At 38.9% G+C, this 19,491-nt stretch overlaps 1 protein-coding gene across 2 annotated transcripts in view; it reads left to right on the top strand.

Moving 5' to 3' along the window:
• Positions 1–19,491, top strand: part of PRMT3 (protein arginine methyltransferase 3) — a 92,809-nt gene that overhangs the window by 66,371 nt on the left and 6,947 nt on the right. The window contains exons 13-14 of one of the 2 annotated variants that reach the window (XM_067558189.1): positions 7,546–7,596; positions 7,793–7,880. In XM_067558189.1, the coding sequence (XP_067414290.1) occupies positions 7,546–7,596; positions 7,793–7,880 (139 nt within the window). The remainder of the gene's footprint in view (positions 1–7,545; positions 7,597–7,792; positions 7,881–19,491) is intronic. The other variant, XM_067558190.1, reaches the window with a different exon arrangement.

Below are 19,491 nucleotides of genomic sequence, written 5' to 3'. Positions count from 1 at the left end.
ATTTTTAATTTCCTTGTTCCTTAAGTGAATTGGTAAAGTTGTCTTTCCTACTTCTCATGGGGTCTCAAGCAGTCTTATTTGTTTAGATCAGATGAGATTCTGCATGTTTACAAAGCCATTTTCTTTATAGAAAGACTTTTTATAATAAGATACTTGAATCAAAAGCCAGTGGTTTCTTTTCATTTCAGCTAGCTAGTCATAAAATAAGACCAAGTGTAAATGTAAGGACTATACATTGGATATTTGATTGCTGCGAGGTATGCCATGTGTTAACTTTTTTGTATCTTAATGTTTGTGATGCCTTTACATTTCACATGTGTTATTTGAGTAAAAATAATCTACTTTTCCTAAGGCAATTCAGTAAAATGTCTGTAGTTTGTGACAAATATTGGTTCTTGTATTTGTGCTGGAAGCGTACAGAATCTCTTTCAGAAGCTGCATTTGCAGTCTCCAAATTTAGCAGTGTTTAGGATGTTAACCTGCATTTCTAAAACAAATGTTATTTACACATTTAGTGTAGTTTAGAGATTAAGCAAAATATCCTGGCTGCATTGTGTTACAGTGATCGTATTCTGTGCATAGATTTAATCATTTCTTTTATAGATTAGTGATCACATTTGAGGAGGTTTCACTTTTTACTCTCCTATAGCTGATTGAAACATTGCTGACTGCAGTGGAATGCTGTTTTGGCAGTCTAAGCAATAGTAGTCAGTTATGACTATTACTTTGCTTCTTAATTAACCTAGCTGCTTTAGCTTTGATTTGCCTTTTAATTTTTTTTCTTAGCAGTTCTGTTTCTCCGGACAAGATACTTACTGAGAACAAGAAGCAGAATAATTTTTGCTGCTGCATTTCCTAACATATAGAATCCTTTGGAAGCATGTGGCATGCTACAACTTCAGTTATTTATTACCAGTCTAGGAGTCATTGTTTTCAGTTTCTTAGTAAGTGTTGTTCAGAGAAATGCTAAAGTTCATCAAATTAGTCCTCAAGGGAACTATAGATGGGCTGTCGAAGATGAAGTAACGAGATAGTGAAACTGCAACAGAAGAAATAAGTATTGTCCTTATGTTTAAAACAAACACACACAAAAACCACCCAGTACTGGGACTTGACCTAGCCTTGCAGCTCCTAATAGCAGTGTCTGGTGGCTGCTTCTCTGCTGTACTTCTATAAACCAGTCTTATAGGCTGGCCCTTCCATGGATCTGTGCACCTCAGTTTGAGAACAGTTGGACTAATTTCTAACCTGGGGCATAGCCAGACATGATCAAGATCATTCAGAAACACACTAAGGCCATGAACCAGCAAAACATTTTATGCGTGTGAGTAGTTCCATTAAAATCACTAGGACTACTCATGAACTTAATATTTTCAGCACATATGCAAGTAAGTGCTTTGCTGAATCAGGATCTAAATGTACTAGAGAGGAATACCACTTGTAGAGAATTCTTTTAGCTGGAAGAGCTGGCTGATCTAACATCTGTCAAAATCTCAATGTAAAGGAAAAGGGTCTTTTAGGAAATGACCAGTGATCACCTTAGCAGCAAAATTATAAAACTAGTTCCATTTATTAGTCACTCCATATCAAAAGCTTTTGGTTAGTAATATAGAAAAAATAACTTGTTTAATGAGCTGGGTAACATGACCTAGAAAGACCAAAATACTGTTATATTTTTGGAATGGTCAGTCTTATGGAGTGAATCTGAAAATCTGCCAGCTGAAATTTGAGCTTCAGATATCATTCCAAAGCTGACTCATTGTTCAGCCTTTATGTATTTCTTTTTTGTGTTGTATATTTTCAGGTATGATTGGCTTGTAGAATAGTTGAGATGATGAATGTAAAGCAAAATTACATCTGACATGATACTGACTACCTAGTGTGTTTTTGAGTTTTGATTGAGACCAAAGTGTAATTTTGATATTGAACTTAAAATACAAACAATCATTGTTTGAGGGCAGAATCAGGGAATAGAGCTTCCAGCACTGAAGAGAAATCAGTTACTTGCCAACATTAAAGAGAAATTAGCTAGAAATATTTGACAAAAGTGTGAAAAACTGTTACTGCTTGATTCTCTTAGCTTTTTCCCAAACCTGTTCTACATTTAGTTTAGAGACAGGTGCACACTGTTTAAAAACTAAGCTAGAGCCAGAAAATCAACAGTAAACATATATATGTGGATTACTGTGTTTATTCTCTTTGGCACAAATTCTGCTTCTGCTGCCATAAAGGGTCCCCTCCCCTGACAGCAGCTCTGTTGAAGACTGACCCTGTGACAACCTGAATGGGATGGTTGAATATGAGCAGGAAGGACAGTCAGAGGATCTGTTGCACCTCCAGTGTCCAGCAGTTGCTGTTTTAGTTGTTGGGCTGAGATGGCCTCTGAAGTGATTCTACTGGCTTGCCAAGAAGATGTCTCCATCATATTTATTCTTTCTGCCCATCTGTCCAGTGCTCAGCTACTTTGTGCTTGCCATTGAGCAAAGAATTGGGGCATTAGTAATTTTAATGCAAAATCTGCTCACTGTTGAGTGCCTCTCCCCATTTCACCCCAGCCTCAGATCAGAAACTTTTATTTCCGTTAACCGTGTAGCCATCAATCAAAGTCAGTAGGAATCGCACAGAACTTGGCGCTCTGTGAGGAAAATGGAGCAGGTTTGACTTGGAAATAGACTGTAAGCAAATAGTTAAATTAGAAGGTGCCAGTTTTATGTAGTGCGATCTCCTGTCTGTAACCACACTTTATTGATACAAATACTACAGATGAGAATCCTGACCTACAACTTTAATCCTCTTTGTTTTTCTGACATCATCTGGCATGTAACGTTAAATGACATTATTGCTGGAATGGAATCTGTCAACTCCTACTAGCAGTTGGTAACTTCTAAATGAAAATTATATAAATAAAATTATATTGAGATTGGTTTGTTTCCTGTACCTGTTTTGGGACCAATGTCTAAATCTGATTTGGTGATTTCATCTCATATACATTCTTTTACCTGCTAATAAAAGATGGGGAAGTGCTTTTGGGAAACTTAGATAATCTCACTGATTTATTTGTGAATATAGTTCTCAATAGAACACCAACAGGCCTTCAGTATTCAGTATTTATGTACCAGCACAGAAAGAGATGTATGTTTCGGCGGGGGGTAAGGAGGGTGGTTTCAAAATCTCAACCTTACCTGCAAGCTGTTTAAAAAGTTATAAGTGGGGAAATCTGAGGAAAACATACAGACATACTTTTAAAAAAAAGTTTTTAGAAATATATTGTGGGAGGGAAGATCGTTCTGGAAAGAGCCTGAGAAAATGAGTGTTATATTTTAATTTTTTAAAAACAAGGACACTTGGTATAAATGCTACTCAGGTTGGAACAATGCTTTTGGTTTTAGAACTTAATTTTAATTGTTATATCGTTCATTGTTCATAAGGGGGTTTTGATCTTTGCGAGCTTATGCTTGTTTTGAAGGATTACCTAAAATGAGTATTTAGCAACACCTGTTCTATCATATAAATAGATTTTAAGATTAGGCTTTGTGTTCTGATCGTTTTATGAATAGCTTAGTAAATATAATACCTTTATTTTATGACCTGTAGAAAGGAGGTTCTCAGTCTGAGAACATGTAAGTTCTGGGAGTTCTTGTTCAGTGTTTCTTGTACTGCTCTTAATTTTGTGTTCATTTAGATCAGTGTTAACATGCTAAATAGTGTTTTCCATAACTAAGACTTGCATTCTAGTTGGGAGTCTACTCCATTGAATGATTTTGTGGTCTTGGCATGATTTCAGTAATGCAGCTTTCAGAAGTAAAGGGAATTAGTTATATTAATTGGGGTTAGTGAGTCAGTGATTGATTTTTTTGCGTTAAGTAAGAAAAGGAGGCAAACCATAGCTCTGAATGTTACTATGTGTGGCTCACTCGTGAAGGAAAGCGTGAAAACAGGAAACCATCAGTGGGAAAGCATAATTATGTATTTGAGTGTAAGGAGTATCTAACTATTGTCATTGATCTTAGTTTATGGACTCGGCTAAACAACTGTAGTCTCCCTCAATCCTACTTGGCAGAATGGATGACTGTTTGAGTGTCAAAAATCAATTATGCTGCAGGTCATGTTGAGTCTTGCTTCATGGCAATCAACATATGCTTCCTCAATCAATGGTTTTGTAGCCTCAACAGAAGCTTATTATGAAAACTAGCTTCACAATTCATACTGTTTCTCTTTGCATATTTAACATGTGTTAATACGTTTTGATTCATTAAGCTTTGAAAATGTATTAAAATTCTATTCAGTAAAGACTTCCTAAAAGTAAAAAGATGTGTTGTACTTTGGGAAAACAAACTTCATGGATAGGTTTCTCATAGTCACTGGCCAGTTTACCCTATTTTTCTAAAAACAAGCTGTTATTAAATCTAGGATTGACAGAAATGTTTCTAAAATTCTTAATAAAACTTACAATGAAGCAATAGTTCCTAAACTCCCCACAGCATTCAGAATCAAAAGTTGTTGCACTAGGAACCTGACTGCATTGGCAATTGATGTTAATCATTCAAGCTGAAGAGAAATGTAAAAAATAAACAACATATAACAGTCCCTCAAATTTAATAATCTAAAGTGTGGTAGCACAGATATTGTTTAAATCTTATTCTACAAGCTCTTAAGCATGTGCTTAACTTTATGCATTAAAAAAAAGTTGGCTTACTTGTGTACATACAGGATTGGGTCCTTAGAGAGCCTTTCTTCTGTGCTTTGTCCCGACAGCCAAACAAGTTTTGCTAATAGTTGCCAGATTCCCTAAGTAACTGGAGGCAAGGTATTTCCAGCAATGGGGTCTTCTTTTAAGGCAATTGCTTCCCTGGTTGATCCATCAGAACGTGAGTTTGATGAACTTTAGGACACTCTACAAGGCCTTTCTGTTCACTTGAGCTGGGATTTTCAAAAGGGCATAAGGGGAGTTATTGTCCTATGTTAGTCTCCGTCCCAGGCTTTTGCCTGCTAGATGGACTGAAGAAATTTTGTTTGCGACTCAAGTTGGATTTTTCCTAGAGTTTTCCTTCGGTTATGTTAATACAAATGTATGCACACTTAAAGGTAGCAAAAGTCATTTGTTTACGGTATTTAAAGAGACACTGAACAAGATTGATAATAGAATAAAGCCTCGTGTGCTCGGATTGAGAGGCTTCACAAGAAATTAATAACACCGCAGAGAAAATGATAGCACCATATCCCTGAATGCATCTTCAGGTATGTCAACAATACCTCATCAATAGTATCAGCCTAAACAACGAGAGTCCTGTAGCATTTTAAAGACTAACAAATTTAATTTCTGCAGGTATAAGCTTTCGTGGGCTGTCGGACATCTGACGAAGTGGGTTACAGCCCACGAAAGCTTATGCCTGCAGAAATTAAATTGGTTAGTCTTTAAAGTGCTACAGGACTCTCGTTGTTTTTGCTGTATACAGACTAACACGGCTACCCCTCTGAAAGTATCAACCTAGTGACCTGAAAGGCTTTGCATGACTCAGTAGATCTTTGTCCGTTCTTAAGAGATTGTGGATTAACAAAAGCAGTTTGACAGGGGTCAAAATAATCTAAGGACTCCAGACTTTGCCAAAACCTTGTGGATCTTCCAAGGGAAACAGAGATTAGAGACTGGGATTCTCAACATCAAAGAGTGGCCCTCGAGGAATTGAACAATCACTGCTTTGAGAGGCTGGCATTTGTATCTCCTGAACTGAGTCATTGACAGTGTGTCTCCTTGGTGTGGTTTCTCTGCCAAGAAGAATATTAGTCCAAATTGGAGTTTAAAGCTTTCTAAGAATTTCCAGACTGCTTTTAGTTGAAAATCAAATAAAATGTTTAGACATAGATTGATCCATTTTAAGAGATGCCACATTCTCCATTTATTATATGGCCTATTCAGGTTTTAGGCTAGAAAGGGGAAACATGAGATGGCGCAGTGGTTAAATATTTCATGTACCTGATACCCAAAGAAATCTATTTACCAGTCACATGTTTTGTCTTGTTGAAGATACTTAGGTATTTTTTTCCACACAATCCATTTCTTTGAGTCAATACAGAAGCATAATGCTTAGTTTATTATTTTTGTAATCACTTTCTTAGCAAGAGACTGGTATTCTAAATAGACATTAAGTAGAAAGTAAAAAGCTGGGCTGTGAGTAGGAAACTTCATTCAGACAGATACTTGTAACAAAAGCAAGTCAGTTGCACTAGGGAGAACTGATTCAGTGAACTTGCCTTCATGTGGAGTCCTACTTGAATGTACCAGAAGAGACAAGAAGGAAACCCTATTTGATATCCCATTGGGTGGAGATTCCCCAGTTGCCAGCTTGACAGTCATGCACAATACAGAAAGGACTCTTATAGGTCTCAGCTTCATACTTTTGGATTGTATAACCATAGTCTGCCTTGAGGCCACATTTGTCAAGCATTTTTACATTACTTTTTTTTAATAGAAGATGATAGGAAACAAGTAAGTCTGAGGAAGAGCCTGGTGCATTGCATTGTTGTGCATCATTTTTTAGTAGCCTCCTTTTTATTGAGATGGGTTTTTTCATTACTTTATCCTTTGGATCACTGAGGCCTCTGAAGAACTCCCCCCTCCTTATGAAAGCAGGGCAGTTAATTTTTAAAGGGAAAATAAATTCTGGTATATTAAGCCTGCTTGTGGTGTAAATGTTCTTTCTTCTTTTCCTGTAGAAAGTCCTTCTTTAAGGTCAAATCTTTATGTAGTTTTTAAATTGGGTATAAATCAAAGTACTGAGCTATCCATGCGGGGTTACTTTCTGAGACTTTTTCTTTACCTGTGCGTGTGGTGGAGGAGATTAGTCCTCGTACTGGCTGTGCCCTGTCCTCTATGCACAGGGAGCTTGTGTACAATAGGGCTCCATGTCATTTGAGGTGGAATGTAAGAGAAGGGGAAACATCATGGAGGCCTGGCACAGCCCCCTTTATGTGTATAATTGCACCATAGGTGCATATTATAGCAGTCACAAAAGAGAGGGCTGGATTACCCATTAATGAGTGTGTACCTAAAGAAATTACTGTAATATTAAATAGCTACGGTTGCACCAGTGTGATAATTTTTAAATGAAAGGTCATGATTAAAAGCTTCAGTATAATGAAAGTTGAGATCAAATCTTTTGACTTTCAAAGTGATATGTGGCTGTGTTTTGTCTGAAGGTACAAACTTCTTTTTTAGATCCAAGTGACTCTTCATTTCAGTTGTAAAATAAAGTTTGTGGCATATTTGGAAACAATAGAAATATAAATCTAGGAATTAATTCAGGAATTATCTCAATCTATTCTTTATTATAGGCTTTCCAGTAAAGCTCAAATATTTTGTGACTATTTTAATTTCCTGAATTACCACTGCAGAAAAATGGAAATGACTATGTTAAGGAAGAAGTTACCTTTGCTGATTTTAAAAAAAAGGATATTTTACTCATAGAAAATGTATGGAATAATGGGTGTCACTATTATTGTACTTAATATTCCCTGTTCACATTTGTGTTTTCCTTTTTATTATAGGCGGTTGCTGGCTACTTCGATGTATTTTTTGAGAGGAACTGCCACAACAGTGTGAGTACTGCGGGTTGTACGTTCAAAATTAATTATGTCAAATGTATTGTATTTTTCAGTTTGTCGCCTCGAGGTGTTTGAGAGCAGGCCTATTTTGCTGTTGCAAGCATTTGAAGTGTGTTTTGTGTAATAGATTAATGTAGCATGATATTAAAAATGTTGTATGTAATCAGATTTTTGAACTCTGTCAATTCAGGTCATGTTCTCGACGGGTCCCCAGTATACCAAAACACACTGGAAACAAACAGTGTTTCTTCTGGAGAACCCTGTTTCTATAAAAACAGGTATGCTTTTATCTTTTTTTTTTTTTTTTTTTTTTTTTTTTTTAAAGAAACATATCTTTTGATGTAACAGTGACAGTGCTATACGTCACTATTAAATTATATTTGAAAACACTTTAAAACCTGGTATCACCATTATAAGTTGAAAATGATTATTTGGAAGTTCCTTTTTACAATAAGCAGGAAATGAGAAAAAATATCTATTCATGATTTTTATCCTGCTCCCATTACTATTGTCTGGCTTTGGGTTTTGTTTTTTTTTTTTTTAAATTGCCCATTTTTCAATGGATATAGATGGTTGGTTTGTTTGTTCTTTTCTGTAGCTGGGTAATGTAAAACTAGCGTACTGCAGTATTTATCGTTGAGTATTAATCTTACAAATGTTTTTTAAAAATGTGACAGTTGTACCCATTTGTTTAAATTCCCTATTTGTCAAATTATGGATAGTTTTATTGAATGCCACTACAAAAGGACGCTTACATTAATATATCAGATCAATGACTACATATTTTGCTGTTGCCGTTGCTCTTAAATTAATACTGTGAAATTGAAATGTTGAGTGTCGCAATGTCTAAGTCCTTTCGTGGATCAAGCCCATATTCTCTTGCTATTCATTGAAGTGAAACAAAACTCTAATGTAAGATTTCATCTGGGAACATTGAAATTAAATAGTGCTAATGAGAAAATTACTACGTACTACTTCTAAGCATTGTACAGATATTCATCAATTTTGAAAAAAATCTGTGAATAGATAGTTTACTATTACCCCTCATTTTATGGAGGAGGGAACCGAGGCACAAGTGAATTGCAAAAGGCACAATGTTAATCAGTAGCAGAGCTAGGATTAGGACTCAAGAACTCCTAGCTCCTATTCCTATGTCCAGTCCATTGGACCAAACGTCTCCCTCTTGTTTTTGGTGACCTCAATCTTTTTTAGAGTTTTACAGTCAAAGTAGATGATGATAATTTTTAGTGAGCTATAAATTTGTAACTGAAGTTGTCATCACCATCTTGTGAATTAAGAATGTGTACCCTCACGTTCAGTCATCATGAAGACTTTGATACTAGTAGTGTCTAGGGATCAGCCTAGAATGGGGCCTCATTGTGCTAGTCACTGTATAAAGGCAGAGTAAGAGGTGTTCCCTGCTCCCAAGACCTTTCATACTAAATACACTAGATTGATATAGGGTAGGGGACAAGGAATATAACACCACCAGAAGAGTGAATATGTGCAATGGCTGCAGCCATCTTGTTCTATGACTTTGGAGATGAGGTTTAGTTAGGTAATAGTCTAAACTGAAATACAAGATGCTGGAGGCAGGGATAGGATACAGAGTGACCTAGACAATTGGAGTATTGGGCCAAAAAAATCTGATGAGATTCAGCAAGGACAAGTGCAGAGTCCTCCACTTAGGACAGAAGAATCCCGTACACTGCTACAGACTGGGGACTGACTGGCTAGGCAGCAGTTCTGCAGAAAAGGATCTGAGGCTTACAATGGACAAGAAGCTGGATATGAGTCAACAGTGTGCTCTTTATTGCCCAGAAGGCTAACAGCATATTGGGTTGCATCAGTAAGAGCATTGCCAGCTGATCAAGGGAAGTGATGATTATTCCCTTCTATTCGGCACTGGTGAGACCATACCTGGAGTATTGTGTCTAGTTTTGGGACCCCCCATTACAGAAAGGATGTGGAAAAATTGGAGACAGTCCAGAGGAGAGCAACAAAAATGATTAGAGGACTGGAGCACATGACGTATGAGGAGAAGCTGAGGGAACTAGACTTCTTTAGTCTGCAGAATAGAAGAATGAGGAGGGATTTGATAGCAGCCTTTAACTACCTGAAAGGGGGTTCCAGGTAGGATGGAGCTTAGCTGTTCTCAGTGTGGTGGATGACAGAAATAGGAGCAATGGTCTCAAGCAATGGGGAAGGTCTAGATTGGATATTAGGAAAAACGTTTTCACTAGAAAAGTGGTGACGCACTGGAATGGGTTACCTAGGGAAGTGGTGGAATCTCCATCCTTAGAGGTTTTCCACGTGCAGCTTGACAAAGCCCTGGCTGGGATGATTTAGTTGGGGTTGGTCTTGCTTTGAGCAGGGAGTTGCACTAGATGACCTCCTGAGGTCCTTTCCAGCCCTTTCATCTGTTTCTATGATACTTAATTACTTAATGTTTGTGCAGTGCTTTAAAGGCAAAAATCACTGTGCAGGTGTCCAGTATATTTGCAGGTAACCTGAGTGCATGATGATGCTGCAGCAGTTGGGATCTAAATGGTCCTAGTCTTCCTAATTTTTATTTGCATATTCTTACCGCTGTAACTACGTGGGTTTCTCCCTTAATCTCCAAAAATCTGTTCTGCTCTATACCTGTCTCTAGAACTCTAAGGTTCAATAATCTCTCAGCTAACCTACCACAACTTCCTTTTCATCTCCATTCTTTCAGTCCTTTCTAAATGCTGCTGCATAAATATTCCTCTTGCCACTTTGACTAGATGACTCCTTCTTGGGTTCCCTTCACTGGCTTTCACTCTCCCTTTATGTCAGACTCCATTTTCTCATCTTTCTTGTCTCTGCACAGCTCCACCCCTCCTATTTCTCTGTTCTCATTTCTGTCTGCTTCTCCCACTGCTTATGCTCCTCACAGACCAATGGTTCTCTTTAGCACCACTTTTGTGCCATTTTCTTTTCACCTGGTGTGATAGGTAAGCCCACTCTCAGCATTTAGATCTAAGTATTTTTTCAAATGGATCCTCTCAATGTTAATGCACTGAAGAAACAAGTATAAAAGATCAGTGCAAATGTGGTTTATTTGGAGACTTTATCCTCTCCTGGTCATCAGTGGATTTTTAATTGTGTTATCTAACAAATGTCTAAATTCCTTGGCCAAGAATTGTATCCCTTCTTTTCAAGTATTCCAGTGCTCAGCAAAAATATTGGTAATGGCAGAATTATCAGTTCTCCTAGTAGGCTTTGGAAATATCTAGTAAATAGGTATGACTCTACATTTAAATCAGTTTATTTTGCACAGGTATGGGCATAATGGTGGCCAAATACAAGCATTAAACAATTTAAAAAAAAAAAAAAAAAACTGGGAAAAGATACTGTCAGCATTGAATAGATTGAAGAACCTCCCAATGCTGCATGCTTTTCAAAGGAAGCTGTCAGGCATAGTCTTGTCACTCCCATATGAGAATTGGCATCTCCCTGATTCCAGATGTGACCTGTCAGAGGACTTCAGGGAGATGCTTAATTTCTCGGACTCTAGGAAGATGGTTAGGGTTAGTATTAATGTTCAGTTCTATCCCATCCTTTTTGTGACTCTGAAAGCAGGTTTTATAACCAGTTTGCCAAAACTCAAGTGATTCCTGCACACCTTTTTTAGTTAAGTAAAATACTGTTAAAATTGGCACGAAAAACTAAATCCTCATCCTCTAATTATCAAATATACAAAAGCTAGTTTTTTGTTTTGAGTTGCCTGAAGTGGTTGTAAGGCATTTGTTGTTTTAGATTTACTGTCTGCAATGCTACGGCTGGTTGAGTCTGTTGGGTATTACGTTAACAGGAAAAGGGCTGCATTATGCCAAAGCAAGACTATTCAGTTCTGCAGTATGAGCTAGTTCAATCTGGTATCATGCCAGTTCGTATTCTCTTAAATTATGTCTCTGTATTTTTCTTTTAGAGCTAAAAATGTATGTTTATTCTTTTTTACTTTAATACTAATAATACCAAACACAACTAGACTTTGCTTAAAAAAAAAAAAACAAAAAAAAAAAAAGAGCCCATACCTGGATGAGAGAGACTGGAAAGAAGTATGTCTGTGGGGAGATGAGAGAGCCAAAAGGTTCAGCATGGGCTGAAAGTTCTTGAGACCAAGTCAATAAACATTAGTTGTTATGATAATCATGTAAAGATTTGTCTGTAATCAACAATTTCAGCCAGAACTATGTAGTAAACCAAGAAATGTGCTGCTTTAATCCTGCAGAAGGAAGCTCTTGCTACTGATTCAAACTGAAAGGTAACTTCTGTATTTTCCCCTACTGGGCATGATCTGTGATTTGAAGCTGATGAACAATGGAGCAAAAGAGTGCTGTCAGCCTGCTGGTTTTGTTTTTAATAGTTAACAATGCAACAAAATGAAAGAAACTAGAGGGAGCAAGACAAATATGTTTTCCATTTTGAGCACATTGCAGAAGTACTATGTGCATCCTACAGATGCCACTCAGGCTTCAGATAGCCACCCTTGAAAATTCCTTAAAAATTAAAAAAAAAACAAAAAACCCAGATACTTTTATGTTTACTTGGATTGTTAGTGAGAAAAACTGCATTTGTTTCTGGATTTTCCATCTACTGCTTTCCATCCTGTTAAACATTTTTTGCTAAACTTCTCCAAACAAAAGATTAAAAAGAGAAGATCATGGGTTCACGAGTTTGATGTAGGTCCAGATATTTGGCAAATGTAATGCTTCCAAAAATAGTCTTAAGAGTCTCTAGACTGATTTTTTTTCCCCTCTCCTATAACAATGCATTACGTTGAAACAGAACATGTGCATGCAAACAAACTTCATTAGCAATAAAACAGCACATTGCTGTTATTTTATGTTCTTGATATTGCCTTGTGGTGGAAATAAAACCTTGATGTTGTTTTTCCACATTGCCAAAAAGGTTGAGTCCAGCAAAACTGAAATAGGAATCCTACAACTAAACCTTATAAAATTCTTGATTATCTTTTTACTCCTCCTCAGTTTCCATAATTGTTAGCTTGCAAACAGCTACCTAATTAACTTTAAAATGTCAATTTTCTTTACTCAGAGAGGTTTGTTAAATTGTAGGAAATTGGTTTTGGCGCAATGAACGCAACTTGAAGTCTTGATTTTTAAACTGAGATACTTATGCATTCCCCATTCAGTCTGTGGAGGAATTAAGTTCTTAAATGAAATTCTATTGCTATTCTGCCTATTTATGATTGCAATTAAATTCTCTTTTGTCACCCTGTCACCATAGCAATCATTTACTGATAAGTGAAGTGGCGATATCTTGTCCTTTTTAAATCTAGTTTTCCTTGCAAACTGAACTTTAAGGTCAAAGGGGACCATGCCAGTGAAACTGCTGATACCCAGTCTTTTTTAATTTTTTTCATTTCTTTAAGATTAAAATATCAAATTACCTGCATTGAGTAAGAATGTCGGTATTTTGCATATTATATTATGACACGTCTTTCAGTACCTGACATTGTAAACTGCTCTCAAGATTTTTCAGAAACCTCTGTAACCCACTTCTAATGAAGAGGTTTTCTCCTTGCTCTTGTTTTTTTTATGCTGCTGCAGTGTAAAAAGAGGTGTTAAGTTTGAGATCTGGCTAGTGGAGAATTTACCCTTGCAGGCTTTGTGTAAGACTATTTATGCTCCTCCCATTACAAACTCCGACATAGGGGCATGTTGGGGTAGGAGTGGGTGGGGCTGCAGCACATAGCGCTGCAGGGATATTCCAAGCAGCATTGCTGAGCATATGAAAGTGGGCCCAAGGTAGGGCAAGTGGGGACAGAATACTGTAATTTAGGCAGCAGACCAGGGCTGACTTGACTGCATTAACCCCTGCAGCTGCCCAGACATGGGAGAGCACAAAGGTAGCATAAAACCAATTTAGTTTTACCCCTCCCTGGCCTGTCAGTTTACACAATCTCACCATAAATATTTTAGTCCACACCACTATGCTATCTGAACATAAAACATCCCAGTGACTGATAGTTGTTTTCCATTCCCACAATGCCACTGCAAAATGCTTCTGATAGAGAGGTACGGCAGTACGTGGTCTGACTTGAGGACATCTATAATAACTCCCTCTGAAAAACCTTCATGAGGATGTGGTCCTGAGCCTCAAGATGTGAAAGAGAATTCTAGAACTTGCCCAATAACCATGAGTGAGCAATTAGTTTATAGAACTAACAAGTTCCTTGAAACACCTGGAGTCACAAGTTCAGTTTTATAATCCGCAGTAGTGATTACAGAAGTGAGGCTGCTCTTTGGCGTTTGTAAGCTGGTGATGACGGCAGCAGAAGTTGCCAAATCAGGAAAAGTTTTTTTGTGTGTGGGGTGAAGGGTGCTGCAAATGTTCGAATACAAGATAAATGGGAAGCCTAGCAGTGTGGGAGGAATAAGTAGAAGTTACTAAGTTTAAGGCAAACAATCCTTTGGAGGATCTCTTATCCTTCCTTGTTTTTTTATCATCAGAAGAGATGGAGGGTTTCTCAACCTGTGGGTCGGGACCCAAAATTGGGTGCCAGAATGTTTCAAAGGATCATGTGACAGCTCCTGTCTCACAGGGCTGGCTGGGCTCGTCGCTTCCCTGCTCCAAGCACTGCAACCTCTGGGGTCCCAGCACCACTCACGTTTGGCCCAGCTGTCATGATGACGGGAATTGGGGTAGGCTAAATTTGAGTGAGTGGCCCTGCAACCCCATAAACCAGGTCACAACTCCACTAACAAATTTGGTCCATTTGGGGAGGGTAGGGCCAAACCTGAGCAGTGCTGCAACCCCCAAGATTGCAATGCCCAGAGCCGAGAGCCAAACCCAACCAGCCCCACAGCAGAGGAGGTGCAGGAGCTGCCCCTGTGGGGTGAGTGCTGAGCAGGACCCAACCTCCCTCCATGGATCGGGGGAGGCAGGATCCAACTGAAACCACCCCAGGGCCTACGTCTCCAGACAATTTACTGGGTCACAAGAGGCCATAAACGTTTACAAATGGGTCCGAAGCCCAGTTCTACAAAAAATTCTGTTTTGGATCTTGATAGAATTTAAATTATGCAACTACTATCTGTCTTTGTCCCAGATGATTTTCCTGTTGAAGCAGAATACTTTTACTGGCTTTTCATAAGTCACGAATCTCTTATTGTTGACTCATGACTAAGATTAAGATTTTGTCACGGTTATTTTTAGTAAAAATCATGGTCCAGGTCACAGGCAATATACAAAAAATTCACGGAAGTCCATGACCTGTCTGTGACTTTCACTAAAAATAATAGGGGGGCAGCTGGGAGTTGCCAAGGGGGTGCAGCGGCTGGGAGCTGGGGGGACCTGCTGCCTGCTCCAGAGTCCCCCAGCAGGAGTCTCCCCGCTGCCCACCACAGCTGGGGGCAGCAGCTGGGAGCTGTGACTAGGAGCACCCACGGCTGAGAGCTCCGGGACCCTCTGTCAGCCGCCACAGGCAGCAGAGGGACCCCAGAGCACTGACATTGCTCCGCTGCCCATGGCTTGGAACTGCAGGGCCCACACTGGCTTGGGGCACTGTGGTCCCCCCACAGTGGTTCTGAACTACAGGGTCCCCCCACCGCCCCTCATGGCTGGGGGTAGCAGGGTTCCTCCACTGCCTGCAGTGGCTGCCGGTTGCGGGTTCCCCTCTGCAGCAACTGAGAGCTCCGGGGATCCCCAGAGCTCAGAACTGCTGTGGGCAGTGCAGAGAGCCCAGGGCTCTGAGGTGTGTGTTGTCCTCCCCCCACACTGCCCACAGCTGAGAGCCATTGGATCTGTGCCGCTGCCGGAGGCGCAAAGCCAAGGGTCCCATTGCCCATCCTCGCAGACAGCAGCAGGAATCCCTGCTGTCTGCGGCAGCTTGGAGCTGTGGGATCTCTACTGCCCATGCTGCCGGGGATTCCCGCTGTTTGCTCTGCTGGACAGCAGCGGGGCACCTGCAGCCCATGGTGGCTTGGAGGTGGGGGATCCCCAACGCAGCTGAGAGTTACTGCTGCTCCCCTTCTCCTCTCTTCCTCTCACCCCACTCCTCCGAGCTCTGGGACAGGCTGAGAGCTCCAGAAGCTAACAGCTTCTGTGACCTCCATGATAAAATCTTATCCTTAATCATGAAGATTGGAGAAAGGGGTGCAGTTTGCCTTGAGGTGGGATGGGAGAGTAGACTGCTTTGAATTTCCACTTTCATGTCAGTAAACCATACAATCAATAAAAGGAAATCTGCTCAATAAAACAAAGGATGTGAAAATATTTTTTCCCCTATTTAAATTCAGACCTTGGATGCATGCTCTGATATTTTATCATATGAAAATATATTCCAGTTACTGAAAATAAACTAAGATAGATATAGCACCTCTGACTTGGAATGTTGTTTTGTGTTGGCATCAGCTCTATGGTTACCTGCTGGTAAGGCATCTTTGCACAACTGCAAATGCATGTATAACCGCTACTTGGAAGACTATTTTAATAATTACAGCTTTTTAGGATGAGACAGGGAATGAATACTCGGCACCTCCTGTTTAGTAACATTTATGTTTCACCATAAGCTAACATACCACTTAGTCTCGCCATCCACTGCAATCTATAGGAACCCTACTAGAAATGGTTCCAATGAAATCCCTGCTAAAGTCTGTGCTCTAAATGTTTAATGAAAGAAAAGACAGAAGTTCATATCCTTATTTAATGTGTTGGATTCACATTTGAAACACCCATTCAGAAGACACTCAGAGGTTCTTGGTCTTAGTGATCTACTAGAGAGGTTGTGACTAATTCAGTCTCTTGAAATACTACTACCTAGTGCAGTTTTAAGAAAACCCTTGCACTCTTTTAGTACATAGTTTGATTTCTTGCTTCCCTGTGAACCTTCGACTTACTACCCTGGCTTTCATATGGCTTTGTTGCAATCTCATCTAAAAATTCTGTGGATTTTAGTTTTGAGCACAGTTGACTCTAAATCCCCTATTACAAATATATTCTGTCCACTGATGAAAAGTCATTGTTGACAAATGCAAGGTATTGCACCAGGGGTGGAATAATTTAACTACTCCTACACCCTTATTGGTTTCTAAATCAACTGTACCATTCAAGTAAGATCTGGATATCACTGGAGACAGCTCAGTGAACACCTTTGCTCAACGTGCAGCAGCAGACAAGAATTAAACCATGTTAGGGTGCGTAAGAGAATGGGAGAGAATGTTGAAAAAATGTCCTTTTGTCACCACCAGGGTAAATTGTGCTGTAGGTCCCTTTTAGTCCCTTTGAGTGCACCGCTTCAGTGAGACCTAGCTTCCTCCACCCCACTCTGGGTGGAACTATGTGTTCCAACCACCCTTAGACTGGATCTTTGAGCAGCAGCCCCCTTTTTTCCATCCGTTTTAATGCGACAAGCCCAACCCACTTTGACACCGATAAGCCATTTGCTCCAGGGACCTGTAGCTAGCAAGGTGGTTAAAGCAACTCAGTTCTTCAAAATAAATGTTGTTGTTTAGGCCAGATTTGCACTATAAACATACATAGGTATAACTACATCAATCGGGTGTGGAAAATCCATATCCCTGGTGACGCAGTTACACTGACCTAACCCCCAGTATTGACAGCGCCATGTCAATGGGGGAGCTTCTCCCGTCTCCATGGCTACCGCTGCTCGTGAAGGTGGTTTTATTATGACAGGAGAGCTGTCTTTCATTGGCATAGAGCAGCTACACGAGCAATCTTATAGCTGCATTGGTATAGCTGTGCGACTGTCAGATTTCTAGTGTAGACATGGCCTTAGCCCAGCTGGAGTCAGGCAGGGTTTATTCCCAAATAAACAGCATCCCCATTGTTTCCTCAAGGACCTTTATCTGGTGTCAGTGTTTTGGCTTTCCTGTTCGGTTCCTTTAGTATATAAAGTAATGAATGGTGTACACACTTCTATTCACCCTTTCTCATAATGCCAGAACAAGGGAATATTCAATTAAACTGAAAGGGAGAAAATTTAAAACTGATAAAAAGAAATACCTTTCCACACAATGTATGATTAGTTTGTGGAACTCATTGACACACAAGACATGACTGAGGCTTAGAGCTAAATGGATTTTTTTGTTATATTTAAAAATTTCCAGTTTTTTTTTTTAAATCCTAAATTACAGTAGCAAAGACTTTTTAAAAAAAATCATCTTTGGACAGGATATTATTTCTTACGCTTCAGGGCATACATTTACAATTCATGGGGGTTGAAAGAGACGTACCCTGTGTACAAATTATACAATAACTACTTATTGCAGCATTTTTTTCTCTAAAGAAACTGGCCCTTGCTCCTTTCAGAGATATGATACTGGAGTAGGTGGATCAGTGTTCAGACCCAGTATGGAACTTCCTATGTTGGCACTATACAAATGTAAATGGAAGTTATGGTCCCTGTCTTGAGGACCTTTCATACTCATTAAACATTAATAATCCAGAGCAGAGCCACAATAGTACATCAGAGGGATCAGTGTCATGTCTATAGAATGCTACCATATGTAGGGCAATTGTAAATGTGTAATTTACCTTCTTGAATTATGTTGGTATGGAAATGGAGACTTTTTTTAAAAAATCTGCTGCAATTGCAGGTTCCTTGCTGCAAGCATCTACTGCGGTATTTTTTTTTTCTTATTGGGAGATAAAATTCAAGGTTTTCCAAGAGACAAATAAAAATGCTGGAACAGGATTATAACAAATTCAATTTTGTCCTAATCAGAGTGCAGCACTACAATGTTGTTTACTTCTGAGCATAATAAGAGCAAGGTGATGCATCTCAGTCCCAGAGAGAGAGCTTCCTCTACAGCTTATAGGACAGTAGAGCTGTTAAAAAGCATCAGTCATTTTATATCTACATGACATTGATTAATTGTTCTGTTCTGCCTTCCAGTTACATGGTTACGCAGCCATTGCTTGGTTCAGCTACAGAAAAGACTATCCAGAAAGGCAAATTTAATGTGGGGTAGTGTGGTGGGGGTAGGCATAGCTGTGCCTCGTGACAATGAATTGCTTAATGCAATTAACTTTTTATAAATAACTGAGGGCTTTCTTTTTCATGAAATCATCGGCAATTTATTAGAGATGCTCTTAAAGCTTTTCTTGCGGCTTTAATTGCTAGTTCTATTACTTTAAAAAAAAATAAACAAGATGGGTTTAGGGGATTCCAAGGGATTATTTCACATTAAAAATGGCTAATTTTAATATTTTTGTAATTGTAATATAGATAGAAAAACACTGATTTAGAGCATGTTAAAGTAGAACACCTCTGAAATTCAGGATTTTTAACATTCAGTTATGTGTGAGCCAGCTTTTAAACAACTAATAGAAACCTCCTAATTTTGTATAATAGAATGTTAGATATCCTTGATCTGCGCTCAAAAGATGATCACAAAAATGCTTTGAAACAGTCTTCAGTTTGCCATATTTATTTTAGATCTGCTGTATTAGAGTTCAGTGCTCATGTTCTGTAGGTTAAGTTGGACCACTTACGGTGGAAACTGACATTCATTTTTTTATTTTAAAAATGAGAGTTCCCCTAACATATATTAGTCTGATATAAAATGTCTTCCATTTGCTGGTGATGAAGTAGTTAACTGGTATCAAATCTTATCCTTTGGCTTGACAGGTTTGTTGCATTTAAGTAACTAGTCATTCCATTTTAACAGTGTTTTTGTTATAGAATAACAAGTACCACAGTGGAGCAGTCTTGTTGAGCAAAGTGGACCATTAATAAAAGCTCTGCTGGAATTTCAGGGAAATGACTAAATAGTTCTAAAATTTGAGAACAAGATTTATTTTTATTGTCCTTTGGAGGGTACCACTCTACCATGTTTAAACTCTCTTGAAAATCTTCCTTGAATCTGAATTTAT

The sequence above is a fragment of the Emydura macquarii genome, unplaced genomic scaffold (genome assembly GCF_026122565.2).
Source record: "Emydura macquarii macquarii isolate MOO-44397 ecotype Brisbane River unplaced genomic scaffold, CSIRO-AGI_Emac_v2 contig_1876, whole genome shotgun sequence".
NCBI lineage: Eukaryota > Metazoa > Chordata > Testudines > Chelidae > Emydura > Emydura macquarii.
Note: the sequence above shows the minus strand (reverse complement) of the source record. Positions and strands in the feature narration are given on the sequence as shown.